The sequence below is a fragment of the Trichoplusia ni genome, chromosome 3 (genome assembly GCF_003590095.1).
Source record: "Trichoplusia ni isolate ovarian cell line Hi5 chromosome 3, tn1, whole genome shotgun sequence".
Taxonomy (NCBI): Eukaryota; Metazoa; Arthropoda; class Insecta; order Lepidoptera; family Noctuidae; genus Trichoplusia; species Trichoplusia ni.
Genome location: NC_039480.1, coordinates 18,273,473 through 18,294,791, shown reverse-complemented (window position 1 = coordinate 18,294,791; position 21,319 = coordinate 18,273,473). Strand labels below are relative to the sequence as shown.

Sequence of the window (21,319 nt, the reverse complement as noted above, 5' to 3'; positions counted from 1 at the left end):
TTTTATATAATAAAAAATACCTAATATCCTAAGAGCCCTGTTTTTAGTGGTCCTAGATTAAGTTTTAGTGAAGTTGTGAAATAAATTTTCAATAGCACAAAATACGCCATAGAATAGCTGATTTAAATTTGTCACTGTTCTTATAAACTTGAAAATCTATAGATGATTATTGTCCAATATTTACAGTAACAGGATTTCTTTAAGTTGAATTAAATTCATTGAGAATAGAACATCATTGTTAGTAAAAGATTAACGGAAGAATAATTGGTCATTTTAAAATGTTTCATAAAGAATGATGGACTTCAGTATAGTTATCAAATGCTAAGGTGAATCAGTTCAGGTTATTACTATCTTATAAGTGATTTTACACTGCCACTTTCTATGGAATAAAAATGTAAGATTATGCTGTATTTAACTCTGCAAAAGCTGGAACGTTTTTGATGACAGTCAAGTAATTAGTAAAGACACACTTTAATGATTTCTCTATTAATTAAAGGTGATATTTTTTATATCATCAATTGATTATCACAACTAATATTTTTTCATTGAAGTTGCATCAAAAATGTTCAAGCTAACCTGCATAAGTAACAAATTTTTGTATAACTTACTTACTGTTTATACTAAATAATAATAAAAATATTATTTTTACTTTTTGTTTTATTTCTTTCTTACACAATTAATCACAAAAATATGGTTTATAATATTATTAACAATTTTTGTCATGACATGGCACCTAATCTAAACTTATACCTACAAAAACATTGTTTTGTACTAGTTGACACTTACAAATACTTAACTACAAAAAAATACTGATTTGGTATAAACACTAAATCAATTGATTAAAACTTCTATGTTAAATAAAATCTTTTAAAGAAGCTAAAGAGTAACTGGATAGACTAAGAGAAAAAAGTCTCTGAATAGTATATATCTCTTAAATGTATTACATGGTTGAAAGTATAGGATTGAGAACAAGGATTTAAAAAACATGATGTCAGATCATTAAATTTGCGAGTCTAAATATTAAACACTAGGATACATATAAACTTATCAAAATTCACATTTTGATCACAGACAAATTCTAACTTCTAAACTACATACATATTTAAAAAAAGGGCTTGGCCCTATAAATACAAAATTCCTACAATAAAATAAAAACAATTACTTTCTGTTGGCGTAGAAAGCTTCCATTGACTCCTGCTCTTCAATAGTATGATGCAGAATTGTGTCAAATCCTTTGTAGTGGAACTTTCCAACAAACTTCTTGCCTTCGAGCATGTACGGAAACCATATTTCATCATCAGGCCACATTTTAGAGAAAGGTAAATCTTTGATATTGAACCATTTCGGCGCCATTTCTTCAGTTTCTTTGGGAGTTCCCTCAAAGGTTTTTGTGACGAAAACTCGAACGTCCATCATGACCGGTTCTTCATGAAAAGTAAATTCTAAGTGCGCAATATTAATTAAATCACTTGGTTTAACCGTCATTCTACTTTCTTCAGACAATTCACGCACTGCAGCCTCTATTATTGTTTCATGAGGTTCCACTTTGCCGCCAAAACCATTCCATTTGTTCATGCCGAAACCACGTTTTTTTAAACCCAACAATATCTGATCTTCTTTGCGTAAAAACACGAGGGTAAAAAGTTTTGTCAGTGACATAACTAGATTGGAATATTGCAGTTTTCATTCAAAAGAATACTACAATTTATAAAATGAGCGCCGTCGACTGCACTCAGCTGCGTAAAGAAAAGAGCGGAGCGGAATGTCAGTTTTCTTGACAGCTCAATGTAAACAAAGTTTTGTCAAATAAACGCGTTTTGTAGCTTCGTGAATCAATTTATAATTACGTTTAAAATTAACAAATGGAGTGCTAAGAACCAAACAAAGTTCTAGTCCTTCAAATACCCATTGTGATTATTTGAGATTAGCTTAAATCATATGATAGGATTAAGTCATCAATTATATAAGTTTGCTAATTCGAGGAATCAAGTTTCAAGGATTTAATAGGAACTTAAGTACGCTTGAAGTTTATGGATTTTACATTATGCAAATCTATAAACTTAAAGATTAAGTAAATTTGAAATAAGGTATAATCTGTAGATATAGTTACCGACTAAAACAGTGTTTTATAATAATTTTATAAACTGTATAATTACGACTTCTATCATGAGACAAACAGAAGCTGTTACTTTCTTAAACTGTCTCTTTTTATTCATTGTTTTCCTGGGATTCTCTTTTATTTACTCTTGTGCTTTTTAAAATAATTGCATTTAATTTTTGGAGTACAATCCAAAACAATTGTTCAGGATTGGACGGCGTCTAACATAGGTCGCTTTTACCTTTTGTTATTAAAGTAATTTCGAGATCTGGACATGGGTGGTTACAAGTCCATTGTGTTAGACCAACAAAAATCCGAAGTAAGAGCGCTATAACTGGGGGATATTCTTAATAAAATATCTTTGTTAAAGTTTCAAGACAATTGCAAGTATCTGACTTTTATGCAACAGTATACGACAGTAAGTATTATTTTTTGAATTTTACTATTCTCAGACTGGTAGTCGCCAAATACTTTAATGGTTAGCACTTACTGTAACAATTTTATGGAGTTAACTTTGTTCTAAAACAAAGCTTCTTTTCGAAGGTGTTAAATTATGAACAAAGTTGCCTTAAATTAAGTTTAGTATATATCTTAGGAGTTGCCATTGTTTTGTTAAAACGACGCAGCAAGATAAATTATTGTTGTTACAACGTACTGAGGCCGGTTGGTGACTAAGCATAAAAATATGTAGGTATCTATTCACACCTTTTTTACGATTACTCTGAAACCATTTTTTTATCTGATTTGTTAAGTTCCTGCCTTATTTTCATTACCACGCGGAAGAAATCGCGGGTAACAGAGTTAAAGATAAAATAATAACGGTGAAATATTCTTCCAAATATCGAAAAATATTTGTATAAAATGTCACACACTAAGCTAGAACAACACAAAAATTTAATCGTGTTTAACAAAGAAGAAGAATAAAATAAAAACCATTAAAAGTCACAAAAAAATAAAATCCAGTTGATTGGACATACCTACATTTTGAATTAGAACACGCATAATATTTAATCTGACAACCCTTTGCGGCAGCAATCTAGTCGTTGATTAGTGCGTAATTAGAACATTATTAGAAACTCCAGCGCGTTATATAGGCTTAGTAATTAGTGTTCGCTTTGCTTTGACTTCTGTGTCTGTGAACACATCACGATTTATTTACAGGGTTTGCGTTTAATTTGTGCTATTTGGCTTTTGACTCGTTAAATGAGAGCTTTAAACTTAATTATTGATTAAAAGAAAAAAGAACGGTCCCGGCAGAGCGTTTATTTAGGCACTTATCGGAATTTTTTGCAGTCTTTTAATAACCCGTTATCAGCAGTAGCTAGTTGTTAGCACCATTGCGGCGCCCAGTGCGGTAAATACAGCATTAGTATTTTGCGCTTCTTCTTTCCTTTCCTTTCTTCTTCTTCTCTGGCTAATGAGGCACCGCTATCTCTAAATCTGTCCCTCGGTCCATCCGGCTGTATCTCAGGAACCATGGTAGTTAGACAGATGTTTTTTTACTAAAAATAAAGTTTGACTTTAAGCACCTGTATACACCTGTTACGGTCATAAATTTGTCACACAAACGATTTTTTCATATAAAGCCTATTTACAATATTGCCTCCGACCTCTGATCAATTACTTTATAATTGTCCATCATTTATATCTAATTATTAGGTATTATTGTACATTGAGAAATAAATAAATGTTAAATATATTTTATTTCTACCCTCATCTGAACTAAGTCCCAAACGAGCAACAGATCGTGTAGTTATAAAGCACTTTCCACGATGCCTGCGTGTTGCGATCTAATAAAAATGAGGGGAGATCGAGTTCTCCGCCGTGCGACGTAATGTGATGCTTTATGCATTTGCTATGTACTACGCGCCAGGAGTCCTAGTGCCGGAGACACGAGCAGAGCAACAACTCTTTATTTGAAAAAAAAAACAAAAATATTTTAAAAAGATCTTACACGGTACCTCTTATATTAAAAATATAAGACGTTTTTAGTTAATTAACTAAAAGAAGAATAAAAACAAAATTGTGTTTTGTGTTCGAGCTTACCTCCTTACCAATTGTAAAAATTCTGTATCTTTCATGATGCAAAAGTTTAATAGGTATTTTATTAGAAAATAATATCAATACAATTGAAATAAATGACTTCTATAAGTTATTCTACCTGCAAAGTACCTATTGTCAGAACATTCTCATAAAATTGTAGAACACTAATGCGATGAAAACGTTGTCTGCGTCTAATTCAATTTGGAATCCATTCGGAATTCAATCACTACTAATGTCCTAATCAGTCTCCATCAGACCAGGATTCTTTCGGAGAGGTACGAATTGTTTCAGCCAGTCTTTATTACTCGTGCCACGTTTAATTATTAAGGAATATCTTAATGATAGGGATGGGATATTGATCACTTATGAGTTTTATTATCACCTACTTTAGCTGAAAAAAATATTCATATACTTATGTCTAAAATTGCTTTTTATTGTGGCTTTGCCCGCGTGGTGGCGGACATCTTTTCTTCTGAAGCAGTATTGATCTGTGATCTAACTGCTTAACGAATTAAACTAATTTGGCTTAATCATATTAACATGAAATGGAGCTGACAAACATATACACACACTCCTACCATTTATACTGTCGCCACATTTACAATGAAAATTCTTAAAATCGTTAGTTGAGGAGTTTTTTAGTCTCATGTGTTTGGTCTCTAACCGTCGATTTGCGACTCGGTCTTGATATCAGAGTTACGACCGCCGGCGCACATTCGCCGCTGATTTATGCATTACCCACCTTTACACTACATCTAACTAGCACAAGACGGCGCAACTTACCTGCATCACATTTTATACTTACTTTCAAACTATAATACCTGTTGAGGTTATGTAAATTCATCAAGTTTGTATAACGAATGAGGGAGTGAAACAGATGAATCTTAATTTCTTGAAACTTGTTTATGCTTAGGAGTATTTGTGACAAGCCGATGTTTGAAGGTTTTGTAAACGCAAGTTACAGGTTTTGAACTCAACGCAGGTAAATTTCAAAGTCTTGCCATGCATCATTGAAAAGGGAAAACGTCGTGAGAAAACCTAGATTCCAAATATTGGAATCTGAAATCGCCATCTCGCAGTGAGCTAGCGAGGTGATCAATGCTTATACCTTCCCTACACCTGTCCGGTGAAGTCGGCTATAATAATTCTTACTACCAACGTCTCGTACTTCATAAATGTGTCGCATACTTATTGTCAAATCTTTGTCCTGTTTTAGCAAGATAAGAGAGAAGTTGAACATTTCCAGAAAATTCCAAAGACGTATTTAATCTTAATCTTTCGAAGTTTGTGTAAGAAGTTTGTTATACGAGCCGACTTTATAGACATAATGTAAACCCCAGGGCGCCGAGATACTCCAAATTGAGTCACTTGTTTGTATATATCATGTATTGTGAGAATAACGGATAAGGTGGAGGTTAATGTTTCATTTAATGGCAGTTGTTTTCAACATTAATTTGTGTAATAGGCGGGAGATGTGTATAAATGAGTTATACCTACATTAGCATGGATATCGTTTCGTCTTCATTCCCGGAGGAAATAAACAAATAAACAGAGTTGTGCGATGTCTATTTCTGCGATATCTATAATCTGTTTAGCAAAAGGATCTATTTAAAGGCTATCTTAAGATTCTATTTGTATTCTATTTCGATAAAATAAAGTCCTAAATTGTACCCTTATTCCTAAACCACTTTAAAAGCAGCGTACACAGCTGTGGAAGACAGACTGCGCCTCTTACCGACTCTATTACTACTTTATAAGATGGTGGTGAGCTACCTAAACTTAAATAAATAACCGAAAATCCCCAGCATTAAAATTATTCAAACAGCTTTTACAGTTCTATTGCAAAACAATGTAACTTTAGACAACAACTAACTAACACCTCAAATGTCAGCATAAGCCTTGATATCCCCGCCCTAGTTAGTCTAGATTTCAGGTACAATATCACACGAATAGCCTGAGCTTAGGGCCCGAGTCATCAGCACTGTATTGAAGCGATACCCTCACATTTGCATATGAACCGACGAATATCACTCGGGCTATTAACAAACGCGAATCTGTTATAAAGTTGCTGAATATGTAATTTGTTTAAAGTAATGAGTTTCGGTAACGAGGTTTTAGTTAACTATTCTGAAGTTATATACAGTTTTTAATTTATGGTTTTGTTAATTATCGTGTTGTTTTACATTGCATGTTTTGGGAATAATTGTTAGGTAGAAATAAACCAGTGAATGTGTTTAATTTCGGGCTTAAGTAATAGATCTGATTGGAAAAAGGAATGAAAAATAATTTATGACATTGCATGTTATATAAGGTATTGATAACAAAAAGGAAAACTAAACGCTATTTCATTAAAATCTTAACAAAACAGTTGTTTTAGAACAATTTCCTACTAAACCCGTTAGCTAAGTGTATGACTGCGGGTTAGTCAGCCTTATACAGCCTTATTTCCATAGTAATTTAGGCAAATAGATATAGGCATTAGGATTAGTATAATATAAAATGGGATCAAAATTATACTATTTAAAATAATTCAGTAATAACTCTAATATTTCATCACATCTACTTGTTGTAGTTGTTGAGTCTAGTGGCGCCCAACTTGGGGCCGCACGTTATAATGAAAGCCAATATCAATATTACGAAGAGAGTAATTCTAACTAAATTACTTCAGCCTGAGGCTAATTGACTAATATTCTAGTTTAACCGATCGATAGACTTGAACTAGACTGTGTAATTATCTCAATTACCGTATCCTATTAACTCTCAATTATATTATTGGATAGTTAATATGAATAATATGTCTATAACTGAATTACATTTAGCCAGATGCTTGAGAGCATAAGCTCGCTTATTATGTAAAAGAGTATGAATTTATTTGTTGGGTACAATTCAATGTGTGTGTGTAATCACTGATGCTGAGAAAACTAATAAAAACTAGTTCGAATTTTCCGCCTAACTTAGTTCTGAAGTCTGAGAAGGTAGGCACAAGTTGAAAATATTTTCCTAGGGCCCATTTAAACCCGACATTAAACTTCTGTGATTTATCATTTAACTTTTTATCTACATATTGACGTTTATTGAGCTCTACACGAAATAGTTCGAAGGATTTCAAGAAAGTTGTTTATTATTTGGACAAGTTTTGTCTTGATTTGTAAATAAGTTTCTAACTTAAGATTCAGAGTCCCTGGAAACTAAAGAATTCTTACTGAGGGATATTCAATTGGGTTGGCTTCAAAGCTGACTTCTTGTTTGTGATCACCACCACGACACACAATCATCCGCCTTCTCTAAAATGTTCTACGAATGAAAAGAGAGCGCTCTCAGGAGACAAAACAGCTTTGTCTGTCTAACGTGACTTGTTCCCGTACAGTTTTTGTAGGCGCTAGACAGTTTTGTCAATAAGACGTTTAGATCTAAGTATGCGCGTCTTTATAAAAAAAGAACAAAGTCTAAACTGTAATTTTTAATTGAGCGTTTACTTAGACAATTTTTGAGAGAAGTTGTACCTACATAGTTAATAACTAAACTAGCTGTTGATCGCAGCTGTGCCCGCTTGGGTGTTGTTCATAGCTGAAAAGACATAACCCTCCTTTAATGAGGTCGATTAAAAATAGCCTTTATGTAAATCCAAGGAATCAGCTACCTCCTTGGGAATTTTCATCGAAAATGGTTATCCCGTTTGGGCGTGAAATGGTAATAAACATATAGGTACACATACAAACATAATCACAAGCTTTCGCATTAATAATATTTTTATGATAGATAGGGTATGTATGTCCCGCAAGTAAACACACTTACAGTGCTGTAAGAATTAAATTGTTTAACATCTCTTTAATATAGTATTGACCTTCACAAACAGCAAGGCAACAAACGCGATATGATTCGAAAACTCGGCGACCTACTAGGACACGGGACCGTTGATGTATAGATCAATATTACATACAATCGCTATAGCACTCCAGAGTCCAGATAAGGTAATGATCTTGTATATCTATATATATGAATAGATGTATGAGGACCAGTCCCGATGCGTTCACGGTCAGTGCAACACACCCGATAATAAAGGTATGTTTACTTCTGTTTTAATAACACAAATAAAATACGTACTTAGGAAGCAAATATGAATGTTTGCTCATATATATTAGTATTGCCGTTTAGCTTATCTAAAGTTGATTCCTCGTATTAAAGAAATGAGTTTATTTGTTCTAAGAATGTAGGTACCGTTGGATGTTTTAATCGATTCCACTTGCAATGCAATCAGCTTGTTTATTTACCTTTGACTTAAAGCATATAACTAAATGTATTTATGTTTTTTATCAATTAGGTATAACTGAGAGTCAATTTTTAGTCAGTTCTGTTTGTAATGTAGACTCATTATCATCATCCTAGCCTTTTCCCAACTATCATGGGGTCGGCTTCCAGTTTAACCGAATTCAGCTAAGCAATGTAGTCTATTAGGTACCCACTGTTATTTGTAGTCGCCAAAATTGACTTATAACATACAAACAACGAATTGCTGCAAAAAAACCTATGAATATAATATTATTGGGTCTTGTACAGAAGATAAGGGTGCAAATAATCCTGTTATTTTAATTTCATGGGTACAATTAATGTATACGTGATTCTAGAAGTTTCAAATACGTATATACGTAGCAATGTATAGGTAGACTTGTCTGGCGAATCTAGATTAAGTCATAAAAGCGAATAGCCTAGCTATGTCCTTCATTACAGACCACATAGCTGATAACAATTAGAGGGGGCAATCGCGCGTATCTGTGATCGAGATAGCGACGCGCTGACCTACATCGATACATCTAGGCATACTGGATGCCTGGATATCACCGAGTGGACCTATAGCTGGTACTAATAGATACTACGGGATTTTATTTAGATATTTTCATCATAAATAATAGACATTTTATTCTAAACTTATTTTTTACTTCTAAATCAAAAGTCATTTATTCAAATTAGGCTACTAAGTAGCACTTGTTGAAGGTCAGGTTACATTGCACAGCACCCAGTTTCGCCCACCCTTCACCGTTTCTTAAAGTACCTAAAAAGGGTAACAATTTTACAATAGATAATCTAAATCTTTTGGTTTCTTTTTATACAAATACATATTAAAGGATAATAAAGGACTGATTTAATTCAGTGGAGTATTTAATTATTTTCTCTATATTTTTTTCAAATTCCGGAAAATAGACAGCAAGATTGTTTCCCTCTTTCTAAGTGCCTAAACAAATGATGGCTCTCCAACGTGAGGATCAAACTTGCGGTATGTCAGACATAGGGCCATGGCGAGCAGGGCGGTCCAGACTCAGACGGTATAAGTAAATTATATATTTTGATACCTACAATTCAGTAAATTAAATAACTTATACAATGTTTCCAAGCAAAAAAAAAATGATATTCGGAGCCGATTGCCCCAAAAAAGCTCACACGTTCAAAATTATAATCATTTTCATGTTTTCGCGGAAAATACCGCGGCAATTACGCGTTTTATTGAATTCTGTATGTAGGCCGTAGTTGGCGGGAAATATATTGGAGAAAGTTTTCGGTGATATTAAAAGATTTCTATTTATTGCTGTCTGAAGTTTTGCTCTTAATACTTACCTTTTACGAGTCAAGATATATGTGTATTTTCTACTTATAAATAGTTACGAAATAAAAAACACAATTTGTCGTATTCAAACTGAGCATTTAAAAGATAGTGATCCTTCGTTTTGGCTGATAATGCGTCCACCGGCCTTCATATTCAGTGGCTTCGGTTTCTCAAATTGTTGTATTGGAAATGTACACAAAAGAAAAAAAAAACTGTCAGACGCAAGTAGAAGTATATTAATTTTAATGTCAACTCTATCTATCAAAGGTCATGAGACACGGCCTGGTGTCAGAGAGTCAGACAGTAGTGCCTTAGAAATATGTAACTCTTTTCACCTTTTGGGTACGAAAACCTAAAAAGTTATGTAACCGAGACTGAAAAAATAAACAGATGTAAAGAAAAGTTGAATAAATTTTATTTTTTGGTATTTTCCAAAAACGAATGTATTCAGCTTAACTTTTATTGAGTAGTCCATAACATAACTCTATCTTGCTTGATTAACTAATTGCAATCCGCGTAATCCTCTGTACACTGACGTGTCCTTAGATTAGACAATATATTGATAACGCGGGAAGCGCCTTATCGTAAACTAGCTGTTGCCCGCGACTTCGTCCCCGTGGGTAGATGATATAAGTTATGATTTATACCTGCCCTGTTTTTTTCACATTTTCCATTGTATCTTCGCTCCTATTAGTCGCAGCGTGATGGTTTGTAGCCTAAAGCCTTCCTCGATGAATAGTCTATTCAACACAAAAATATTTTTTTAATTTGGACCAGTAGTTCCTGAGATTAGCGCGTTCAAACAAACAAACAAACTCTTCAGCTTTATATATTAGTATAGAGTATAGATTAGTGTGCAAGCATTCGAGCGCTCTTGCTTCTTTATTTTCAATAATAATATTTTTTTATCTATAGTCCTAGACGCCTTGATAACATTAAAGTCATTTGCATAAAGACATTCCAGACGGTGGACAGTGGGAATGGTGTAAAACCTTTACCACCCGGCTCTCCGGCTATTAACACAACCTTCCGAAAAAAAACGATTTAATGTGTGAGTTAGTATTACAACTGTAATTTCTAAATTCTTTTATTTATTTTGAGTCTAAGAGTGGTAACGACCAAATACATTTATATATATTTATAATTATGATATTTGTGTGAAATTATTTTCAATTTTTTCAGCGTGTTTTGCGTTTCACTGTGTGTCATGTTCAACGAACAAACAAACAGGCGAAGATTATTATTATTATTATAAATTATATAGAATAAAAAAGTACATGATTTGGGAAAACACGCTTTTATCATTAGATATTTTTCAAACATATTCGCTTGATAATAACATAATAATCATTCATCAGTCAGTTATCTACTAAACCGTTATGCACGTACATGATTTTTGATTAATTGTGCCACAAATAAAATTGTGAGTAAAATATTTTGAATAATAATTTTTTGTTCGACTAAAAGGTTCATAGGAATTTTTCTATTATAAAATCTTGTTGGATTTGTGTGTGTGAAATACGAAAGTGTGTTGATTTCTTCGTGATTTAAAGAGTTTAGGATTAAGAGTAATGGAGAAAATAACTTATTCTGCTGGCACATATATGATTGGAAATCTGGTAACAGGTGGCGAATGTTCATAAATAAAGGGTCTTATAATATCACCAAAGTAGTATCCCGATCTCAGCATTATTGTTATTATCTACTTTGATCTAAAATGAGCACCAATTTTAACTATTAGAAACGTATCGGTCAGTTATTATCACTTAGAGAGTCTGATAATACCTGTATTAAGTAACCAAATATTATATTATAGTAATAAATTGATAGGTAAAGTATCTGGTCGAAAAATAAACATAGTTCAATAACATTCGTTTTTACTTGTGCTGATTCCAGGTGTCTTTGTGCATGTGACTTAAATGTTTGTGAAAACCGCGAATCCTTATATCGAGAGACGCTTTTTTTTTAAGAAGCAAATTAAAATTTTGGCAATGTAATGACACTAATAATTGCGATGATCGTTTTCTATGCCTCTTTATAATGTCGTCTAATGGTGACATGATATTTCAGGGAACATGAAGTGCTTCCCTCACGGATGCCTCACCTACGGCCAGGGTCCGGCTGGCACAGCCTTCTCGAGCCTCGTGACACACCTCCTGGCAGCTCAGTGCCTCATCACTGAGCCATGGCCTAAGGACTACTCCTATGGATTGACCAGTAAGTGCTACTTGTATAAAAGCAGAAAGTATGTGAAAGTGGCGTGAAAGCATTGGGTTTTCTTCTCGGTGTTCGTTTTTTTCCGATTCCGATTATAAGATTGATAAAATTGTAACTGTATTATTCCCCAACTTGTGGGAGGCCTATGTTCAGCGTGGCAAAAGGGACATTAAATATTCATCAGTTAAAAACATTCAGATAATTTTAAGACAATTTTAGTGGAAGTGACTTTTGTGAATTTATCTCTTTTCATCTTTGCTTTGAAAAAAAAAACGGAAAATAACTATGTGATACTAACATGAGTAATTACTTTTAAGGTGGCGATAGATTTGACTTCATCATCGTCGGGTCTGGCACAGCAGGTTCCCTGCTGGCGAGCCGACTCTCTGAAGACAACTCGACAGTGCTACTCATCGAGGCGGGAGGAGATCCGCCCATGGAAAGCATTGTATGTTACCTGTCTTACTAATACTATAAATATTTGAAAACTTGGTTAAAAGAATTAATGTAATTTGGTTTAAAAATAATCATACTAAATTATTCTTCAATTTCAGGTACCCAATTTTTCAGGCGCCACTCACAAGACTCGAAACGCATTCCAATACTATACTGAGGTAGATGAAAACAGTAATAAAGGCAGTATCAGTGAAATATCTTATTGGCCAAGAGGCAGGGTCCTTGGAGGCACAGGTTCCATCAACGGTCACCTTCACATGCGAGGAAGCGAAGGTGACTACGCACCTTGGCATCTCGAAGAAAACGACGGTTGGGATTGGCCCACTTTGAAGAAATACTTCATGAAAAGCGAAAAAATGGTTGATCCGCTCATTCTTAATAACCCTGAATTACGAAAAGAACATGGTACAGAAGGACAGTTCGTAGTAGATCAATTGAACTTCACGCATGGAGATATAGTTGAAAAACTCACAAATGCGTACAAAGAACTAGGTTTGACGTATCTGGACGATTTGAATGGGCCCACTCAGATGGGTGTTGGCAAAATCAGAGGTGGTATTCATAAAGGGAGAAGAGTAAGTACAGCCACAGCATTCTTAAATCCTGCTAGCGAACGCAAAAACTTAAAAGTAATGAAACACACATTTGTCAATCAAATAGAATTCGATGAGAAGACCAACAAGGCTATTGGAGTTAAAGTTTCTCTTCTTTATGGTGACATAGAAACATATTATGCCAATAAAGAAGTGATATTAAGTGCTGGAACAATTAACACGCCTAAAATATTGATGGTATCAGGTATCGGTCCTAAAAAACATCTCAAGGAGTTGAAAATTAAAGTTAAAAGTAACTTGCCCGTTGGTCAAAATCTTCAGGACCATGTGCGTATACCTATTCCAGTAACAGTAGATACGGGGGCTACTCAGAGAGATGAACATTTTTGGCTTAAAGCTGCGGCACAGTATTTGTTAGATCAAACAGGACCTCATACAACAAACTATGATCAGCCAAACATTAATGCTTTTCTTTCTGTAGAAGATGGAAAGTCGCTCCCTGACGTGCAAATAGACCATAACTACTTTGTACCAAATACTTCTTACGTATTTTCCATGTGTACAAATACTATGTCTTTTAAAGATAGCATTTGCAAACAGTTTGCTGATTTTAATAAAGACAAGGAGCTGTTTATTTTCTTTGTGTCCCTTTGCCGACCACATTCTAGGGGAAATATTTTGATGCGAGGAAATAATCCGATGGAACATCCCAAAATTTTCTCAAAATACTTTAATGATACCCGAGACATGGACACTTTTGTAAAGGCTATTAAGAAAGTTACAGAGATTGTCAACACGCCGACATTAAAAGCCATGAATGCTGAAATTAAGAGGATTAATTTCGAAGGTTGTGATGATTTAGAGTTTGAGAGTGAAGCATACTGGGAGTGTATGGCAAGAACGGTTACCTATAATGTTTATCACCCCGTTGGTACTGCAAAGATGGGGAAAGAAAAGGATCCTGAATCAGTTGTAGATAGTAGGCTGCGAGTGATTGGTGTCAAAGGTCTGAGAGTAGTGGATGCAAGTATAATGCCAACCATACCTAGTGTCAACACGAATGCAGCCGTTATGATGATTGCCGAGAGAGCAGCTGATTTTATTAAGGAAGACTATAAAATCAAAGAAAATAAAAAAGACGAACTATAATATGAGTTTTATTTTATGCGTTTTCAATAATAATTAATACTCTCTTCTAGTCCATCACTTATAACAAAAATATATTATCCAAAAGTATAAGTATTTGTATTTAAAACTACGTCTAAGTTTTCTACTAAAAACATTATTTATATACACAGTACTTCATTTTATAAGGCGTGCTTTCTCCTCATCCTCGGGCACCGACGTTTCCGATGTAGTAACAGAGCTGGTCTCACTGTCATCTTGTCTAAGGTTCACATTGCTGCCGAGATCCAATACTCTGTACCTTTTCTTTAAATTGATGTCGTGGTCAATTCTTTGACAAATGTCCACAACGCTGTCCCTCAGCTCTATCGGTAGGTCTCTCACTATAACTTCCCTTAACAGGTTATTTGTGACCTCTCTATTAATTTTTGAAGGTTCAGGCATCCCCACAGCCTTCCCAGTTTTCATGTTGGTTCTCAGGTTTTTGAAAGTATTTTTCAGTTCACCTTTGGACCATTTTTTATAGAACCACAGGCTGGTGTGAAGACACACCACCATTGACAGTAATAACCCACAGACGGCGATTATGCATCCGCAAATCGAGAGCAAAGCTTTTGTGCAACAATCTTGGTAGTCGGACGTGTCGCCCTTGAATATAGGGCATAGTTTACCAGACATTAGGTCTTTGAGTAGAATCAAATTTTGGGATATTGTCGAACAGTTTGACTTTAATAGAACCTTCATATCGTTTTTATGTGACAGTGCGTTCTCTGTAACCACACCTAGACCTGTGCTTATTGCATAAATATCACCGATAGTTATAGGATGTTCGAGATCCCTACAAATATTACTTTTTGGGACGTAGGCTACGTCGGGAAGCTCTTTCGACAAACTTGTCTCACAGACTGGGGCACTCACGCATTTGCCACTGCTACTTTCAAAGAACGGCCTTCTGCCTGAGTACTTAAAATCACAATTTACGGGTTTACATTTGTTTAGAGTATCCTCATCGAGAGACTCGCAGTAAGCTCCTTTAGTAGCAGTGAAAGCTTTAAGTTGCCGCGATTTTTTTTTGTTTACTAATTGTGTATCGAAGGGTATGCTGACATCCAGCTGTCTGGACCGCCTGCTACTACCGCATTTGAAATCTATGACGAAATCACAGTAACCGACTTGATCGTACTGATACAACGTTGGGTACACATAGACGAAGGTCTCTTGTTTCTGAGGCTTCACCACTTCTACATTGTCGCCATGTATAGTATCCAAGCTGCAGTCCTTGTACTGTTCATCAGCTAAGCAACACATTTTTGCCCACGAGTTCACTTTGCATAAGTTTATTTGATGGTTGTTTTCAAGGTCTATGTAAAACTGTACCCCAACGGATTCCTTTTCTAATGGCAATATACCTTTATCTAACACTGCGATACTGGCTAGAATTTCGTGTATTACCGATTCAAATAAAATGAGATATATGTACGCGAATAAATAAACCAACATTTCTTGTAAGACATTTTAATTTGACAAGATTATCATAGATTGTCAGAAAAGAGGTATTTTTTAGCAAAGAGGATGGACGAGCTTTTGAGATGTTTTATTTCAAGATGACCCCTTTGGTTGAGATATTACTTACAGCATTGCTAACTTTATTTAAGCTCTGAAACAGACATCATACTTAGACTTCAATATCTAATATTATATTATACAAGACGCAAAACTACAGAATATTGCTCATCGCTTTTTATTTAACTTGAAGTGCAAATGACACAGCAGTAACATCTACAAAGTCATTTCAAATAACTTTATAAAAAGAAATAAGAGAAAATGTCTCCGATTACATAAAGCAATAAAATAAAAGATTTAACAGTTGACAATAAATGGTATTTTGATCTGGGCACGCAGTTTGGGCGGGGTATAATATCGTCAAAAACAAAATAATGAGGTTTTTGATTGAATCTGTTTTTGCACGGTGTTATGTAAGGTCGAGGAGAGGACAATAGGTCTTCATGCAATCACTCGCACCTTGTTACAGAACGGAAATGTTCAACACACTTCTCATTATGACAATGCAGTTAACTGTTCGTGAAATAATGAATTACTGGACGTGTTTTGTTTTTCAAGAAGTTTTTGTCCATTTTAATTGTTTAAGTTTTTTCGTCACCTTACGGGAATTGAATCTTGAGATACCTTAAATTACCAAACCAAAAATATACTCTGAGAATTCCATCAGACACAATTTAAGGTTTATAATTTATATCATCAAATAATGGTGGTCCATCAAACCTAATAGCAAAATACTCGTACCACGAAACAAGTGCCGCTCTAAATCAAATGATAATATTGATTTGAGCTCGCGAGGTAACAGGGTTGGAAAACCGTTTGGTATGTGCCGACCTATCCAAATTGATGTGCAGTTGCTGGCGGCATTTAGGATGTGCTCACATTAGCGAATTGTCCTGTCGGGATGGGATCCGATACGAACATTCCTACATGTCGTGCTAATTGTATGGCGGGAGTAATTTATACAAGTGAGGTTTAGGTGCTATTTTATTTACGCTACATCCGAAATAGGTGAACATAGATTCGGTCGTGCATATCTTTGAGTTGGTATTCTCAATATTTAATTATATTAGAGTATGAGTACTTTGCTTCAAAAAAGTATTACTTTCTATTGGCAAGGTTTTTTTTTATTCTAAGCTTTAGTATGGAGTGTGGCAACACCACTTATTTTCCCCAGCTTATCGAGTAAGGCCTGCATTTATCCACACTTAGGGCAAGTATAAGAGCTAATAACAATGATAATTTAATTCAATCTAGATAGATAGGACGTGCGTCCTCTTCGGCGTCTCGAGCACAAATGAGATTGGCGCGACCGTGGCGCCGGCGGAGGCGACCGCAAACCTGATTTCCCGCGCTCCCACCCGATAATTATAGGAAATTGGCGGGAACGCCACCGACCGCGTTCCGGTACCGCATGTAATTATGTGCGATTAAATTTCATTAACATGATAGTTTATGAAGTATGGGGAATACTTTACTTGGTATTATGACAGGGTAACTTCGTTTATTCAGTGTTGGTTTTTTAATTCAATTTCTTATTCGTAAAATAATGAGTAGGTAGTGTAGGTACATACGAGCACGAAGATCGACAAACAAAGTTGCTAGGTTAGGTTAATTGTAAAGCCTTTTCGAATTATTACGTAAAGGACTTTAAAAGCCGTAAATAGCGTCACGGGAACAATGATAACACAAAACGACAGGGAATTAAAACTTTTTAATTACAAATTTGGTGTTTCTTTGATGAGGTCTCGAGCCGCTCTTTCTTAGCAGACCATATTCAATGGAGGCGTGCCAATTAAATAGGTTAAAGGGCCTTTTTGATTTCATTCATAATGGGAAAATATAAGAGGGTTAATTGACTTATTTCATCCAGGAAATACAATGCAATTCGTTCATTTATAAATTGTGAAGAAAAATAATAAAGTCAATTTTGAAATGAGTCATAATTAAATAAACTATGTCAGTAATTATCTCTTCATTTGTATTCGTATTTTTGTGCCTTACATTTCGTACAAATTCCTTTTCTTTTCGTTTGATGGAATTTTTCTCTTATTTTTCTTTTATTGAATTTTTTCTGACTTGCTTTGTTGTTACATGCTTACCATAACACCGTTTTTGTTTCAAAAGTTTTAAGGAGCTTTTTGTCGTTTCTCTCTAAAAGAATAATGTTGATACAAACTGGAGTATTATTAATTTTTAATGCTTTCAAAAGGGATACTTCAAATAAAGCCTTTTGATTTAGATGTTACATAATACCTCCATTTGACGCTGCTGTAAAAAGTACAACATAAGAATCTCTTCGCGACTGAACTTCTTTTGATTACCAACAATGAGCAAAAAGGTTTTAAACAAAACTACACCAACATATTTACACCCAAAAAATCCGTCAAAATAAATGTCACCTTTATAATTCTTCCCGGTTTAGTTGAACTTTTAAATTATTTTTATAGGAAATGATACAATTACCGAAAACTAAACGGGACCCCAAGGAAACTGAGGACCTATGCAAGTAATGTGTTTTAAACTGTTATAAACTAATTTATATTAAACTTTTATCATACAAAAGGGGTGTTCAAAAGTAGCTTCGTCAATAATATTGCAGATAATTTGTTAAGCTAGTTAAATAAACGTTGATAATAAAGAAGTGTGAGCTTAGACTAGATACCTGACAGACGCATAACATCGAAAAATCATCAAGTGAAATTTTAAATAACGATATTGGAATGATAATAAAATTGTTTACCAACGCGTAAGCGTACCGAGACCTTAATCAATCACAATGTGACTGTGAAATAATTTATTTTGAAGTAAATCTTACTCTTTACTAATATGAAGAGTCGAATGCCTATAATAAATCAATACCTAACTGTAGTAGACAATAGCAATATAAGTCCTATTGAACTCCTTCAGATGCCGACCGATCTGCAAGAGTCGGAGACGTGAGTGGAAAGGGCAGATACAGAACACGTCGGCAGAACTGCTGCTGGAAAGGAAACCTCTCCCTCTCTGCTTCAAAAGATGGCCTTCGGTATGTTTGTTTTTAATAAAATATGAACGAGTTCCCATTTGCCACCTGAATTTCTAGTCGCCCCAGTACTAAAGTGTTGTGAAAGCAATTCATCATTTGATCGATTTTTTCAAACATCATCATTCATTGCATTTCCTTGTGAATAAGTAATCACCATCCCAACTAATTACTGCCAGTAGATCAGGAAGAGGTATTGGGCATTTAAGCATACTAAAGCATCCATAAAAATATCATTTTTTTTGCATAAATACTCTTTAATCTAATGGACAAATGTCACCCTGTCGGGTATAGCAAGGTTTGGAGGAGAGGAAGAACTACTAACTTCTAAACTTAAACTTCTAATTCCAGCCTTCCGTGGCGTCCCGGCATACCCATCTGTATATTAACATATTCACATGTTCTAATCACGGTTGATTACAGAAAGTGTACCCGAACAGTCCGTGCCCGCTGTTTGGGCGTACGCGTCGCATCACCATCAACGAGCGCAACTCGCTGCGCGTGCCGCAGGTCGTGCGCATCTGCCAGGCGCCCGTCGACGTCTCCGTCGAGACGCCATACCTCGAGTACGCGGAGAAGGCTAAGGCGCTAGGTACGGTGATTAAGGCAGAGCTGTTTCAACATTGAGTGCTTATTACCTTCTATTAAATCGAAATCTTGTGCTACTCCACTGTGCGGCACACGCGCTTATTTGACGATTTCTATAAAATGGGTCATGCTATTGATTAAAGTAAGTAAAAATTGCTGTATTAAATAAATAAATAAACCAATTGCTGTAACAATATATTATCTAAGTCAAATTTGTAGTTAGACTTGCTATACTGCGGCCAGATTCGAATCTTGATTAACAAAAAATTCAGGGCGCCATAGATCATGACTGACTAAAAGTGTTACATAATGGCTGAATATAGTGACAGGCAACTGTATCTTAGCTGTGTGTGGTTCAGGTCTATAAAGACTGAAATCACAAAAGCAAGGAAATTTTTCCCAAAAGTGCCCTTTGAAGCGTTCTTTCATGCAAAGGCACTTTTGTAAAGAAAATCTCTGTCAATACAGTAACTTGGATTTATTTTATCTAATTATAGGAGCTTGGGGTGCAGTGAAAGCCTGTTGCGCGTTCTGCGAGTGCTGCGCGTGCTGCCCGTGCGGCGTGCGCGAGTACGTGCTGCACGACGCGGAGCGCGTGGCGCGACGACGCACCGACATGCGGGAGTTCGACGCGCGCGTCAAGACGGACCACCACATCATGCGCATCATGTATGATAAGCCGTGACGGACCTCCTAACCTTATCAAACATATCTTTACATGGTTTATCTATCCAGGGGAGCTACCGAAACATTTAAGTAATATTTTTGAAGTTGTGGAGAAGACGCTGTTCTACGTTGTTGTCATATACCGTCTCACTTAGATATCTCCTATAATTATTACTTGGAAATTTGGCAGTAGGCCCTCAGAGATACTTGCCACATCAATTTTCCATTTAAAATAATCGACAGGGAAAATTATTTATCTTCGAGGGCTTCCGTTCAAAAATTCCTAACTTATATCTTCTAACCACGCAGACCAGGTCGCGGGCAACAGCTAGTCAGCTTATATAACTTGACAAATTCGTATCGAGCGCTCAAATTATATCAGACAGATTTGCTCATAAATCACTGTTTATAGTTGCCTTACTATTATAATAGAAGTGCATAATTTGGCAACTGATTTCTTAGCTTTTATTTTTTTATTCATTTTACTTTATTTATTAGTTCTTTATCTATATATATTTTAATTTATTTTACGACTAAAGTCGATTTATCATTATTTCAAAGGTATATTAACTATTTATTAAAATTATATTAATGAATATATTTTACAAATATTTGTATTTTCTAACAAAATTTATAGAAAATAAAATAATCGATATCTGTTTAATGTTGTTAGTTTTATTTATTGTTATCCAAACCTGGTACTTAGTAAGTCCTTGTCAAGCGTCATATCGGAACAACATTATTTTCAAAAAACATGCACTTACGTTGTCAGAAATTTTAGAAGAGAGATTCCTTACTACGATTCATTTGCGTCTCATTTCTACTTCTTCCGTCTTCTCACTTAAAAAGTCACTTTTTGCTAAAATAATTTTCGCGATCACTAGATGAGGGAGATTCAGTTTCTATACATCTTTTTTGGTCTGTAAGCCAGGATCTAGAATGAAACCAACGAATCACTTAAGCTCGATGTGTTCCAGGGAAAACGGTTATCTGCCTTGGAACCCGCAACGAAATTTTTATTTTTTATTTATTTTAGTTCACCAACTTAAAACTATCTTTACAGGTAAGTACCACCTAATGCGACAGTTAAAGTAATATTAAAACTATTTAAACACTTATATCTATACAAATTTTCAACATTATTTTATATCGACTTTAAATCTACTAAAATTAATACTAACTACGTACTATATTATTAATCAGAAATAGTAAAAAGGAGGAAAATCTATATCTTTCTCTAAAAATCCTAAATAATTAAAATTTCTTTTAACAATAGCAATAAGGCAACGCTTATCTTACATTTTATCACATTCACCACCCGAAGGTTCTGTGTAACCAAACATTTTCTCTTATTTAATTACTGTTAAAATCGTTCAAAGAGAAGCGAT

General features: G+C 34.9%; 3 protein-coding genes across 4 annotated transcripts; 2 read left to right on the top strand and 1 right to left on the bottom strand.

Annotated features, from left to right (window-relative positions):
• Positions 1-916: 916 nt before the first annotated feature.
• Positions 917-1,957, bottom strand: LOC113492241 (7,8-dihydro-8-oxoguanine triphosphatase-like). Its single transcript, XM_026869624.1, has one exon. It carries the CDS (start codon positions 1,657-1,659, stop codon positions 1,159-1,161), a length of 501 nt encoding a protein of 166 aa, XP_026725425.1. The 5' UTR covers positions 1,660-1,957; the 3' UTR covers positions 917-1,158.
• An 8,815-nt stretch (positions 1,958-10,772) lies between these two features.
• LOC113492236 (glucose dehydrogenase [FAD, quinone]-like) lies at positions 10,773-14,127 on the top strand. 2 transcript variants are annotated; one of them, XM_026869613.1, is made up of 4 exons: positions 10,773-10,791; positions 11,811-11,957; positions 12,275-12,405; positions 12,512-14,127. In XM_026869613.1, exons 1-4 carry the CDS (start codon positions 10,788-10,790, stop codon positions 14,114-14,116), a joined length of 1,887 nt encoding a protein of 628 aa, XP_026725414.1. In that variant the 5' UTR covers positions 10,773-10,787; the 3' UTR covers positions 14,117-14,127. The 2 variants fall into 2 exon arrangements, with proteins under 2 accessions (XP_026725414.1, XP_026725415.1); XM_026869614.1 differs by lacking the exon at positions 10,773-10,791 and adding an exon at positions 11,069-11,163.
• A 3,551-nt stretch (positions 14,128-17,678) lies between these two features.
• LOC113508650 lies at positions 17,679-20,210 on the top strand. Its single transcript, XM_026891730.1, has 4 exons — positions 17,679-18,161; positions 18,563-18,680; positions 19,101-19,269; positions 19,763-20,210. Exons 1-4 carry the CDS (start codon positions 18,106-18,108, stop codon positions 19,948-19,950), a joined length of 531 nt encoding a protein of 176 aa, XP_026747531.1. The 5' UTR covers positions 17,679-18,105; the 3' UTR covers positions 19,951-20,210.
• Positions 20,211-21,319: the final 1,109 nt, after the last annotated feature.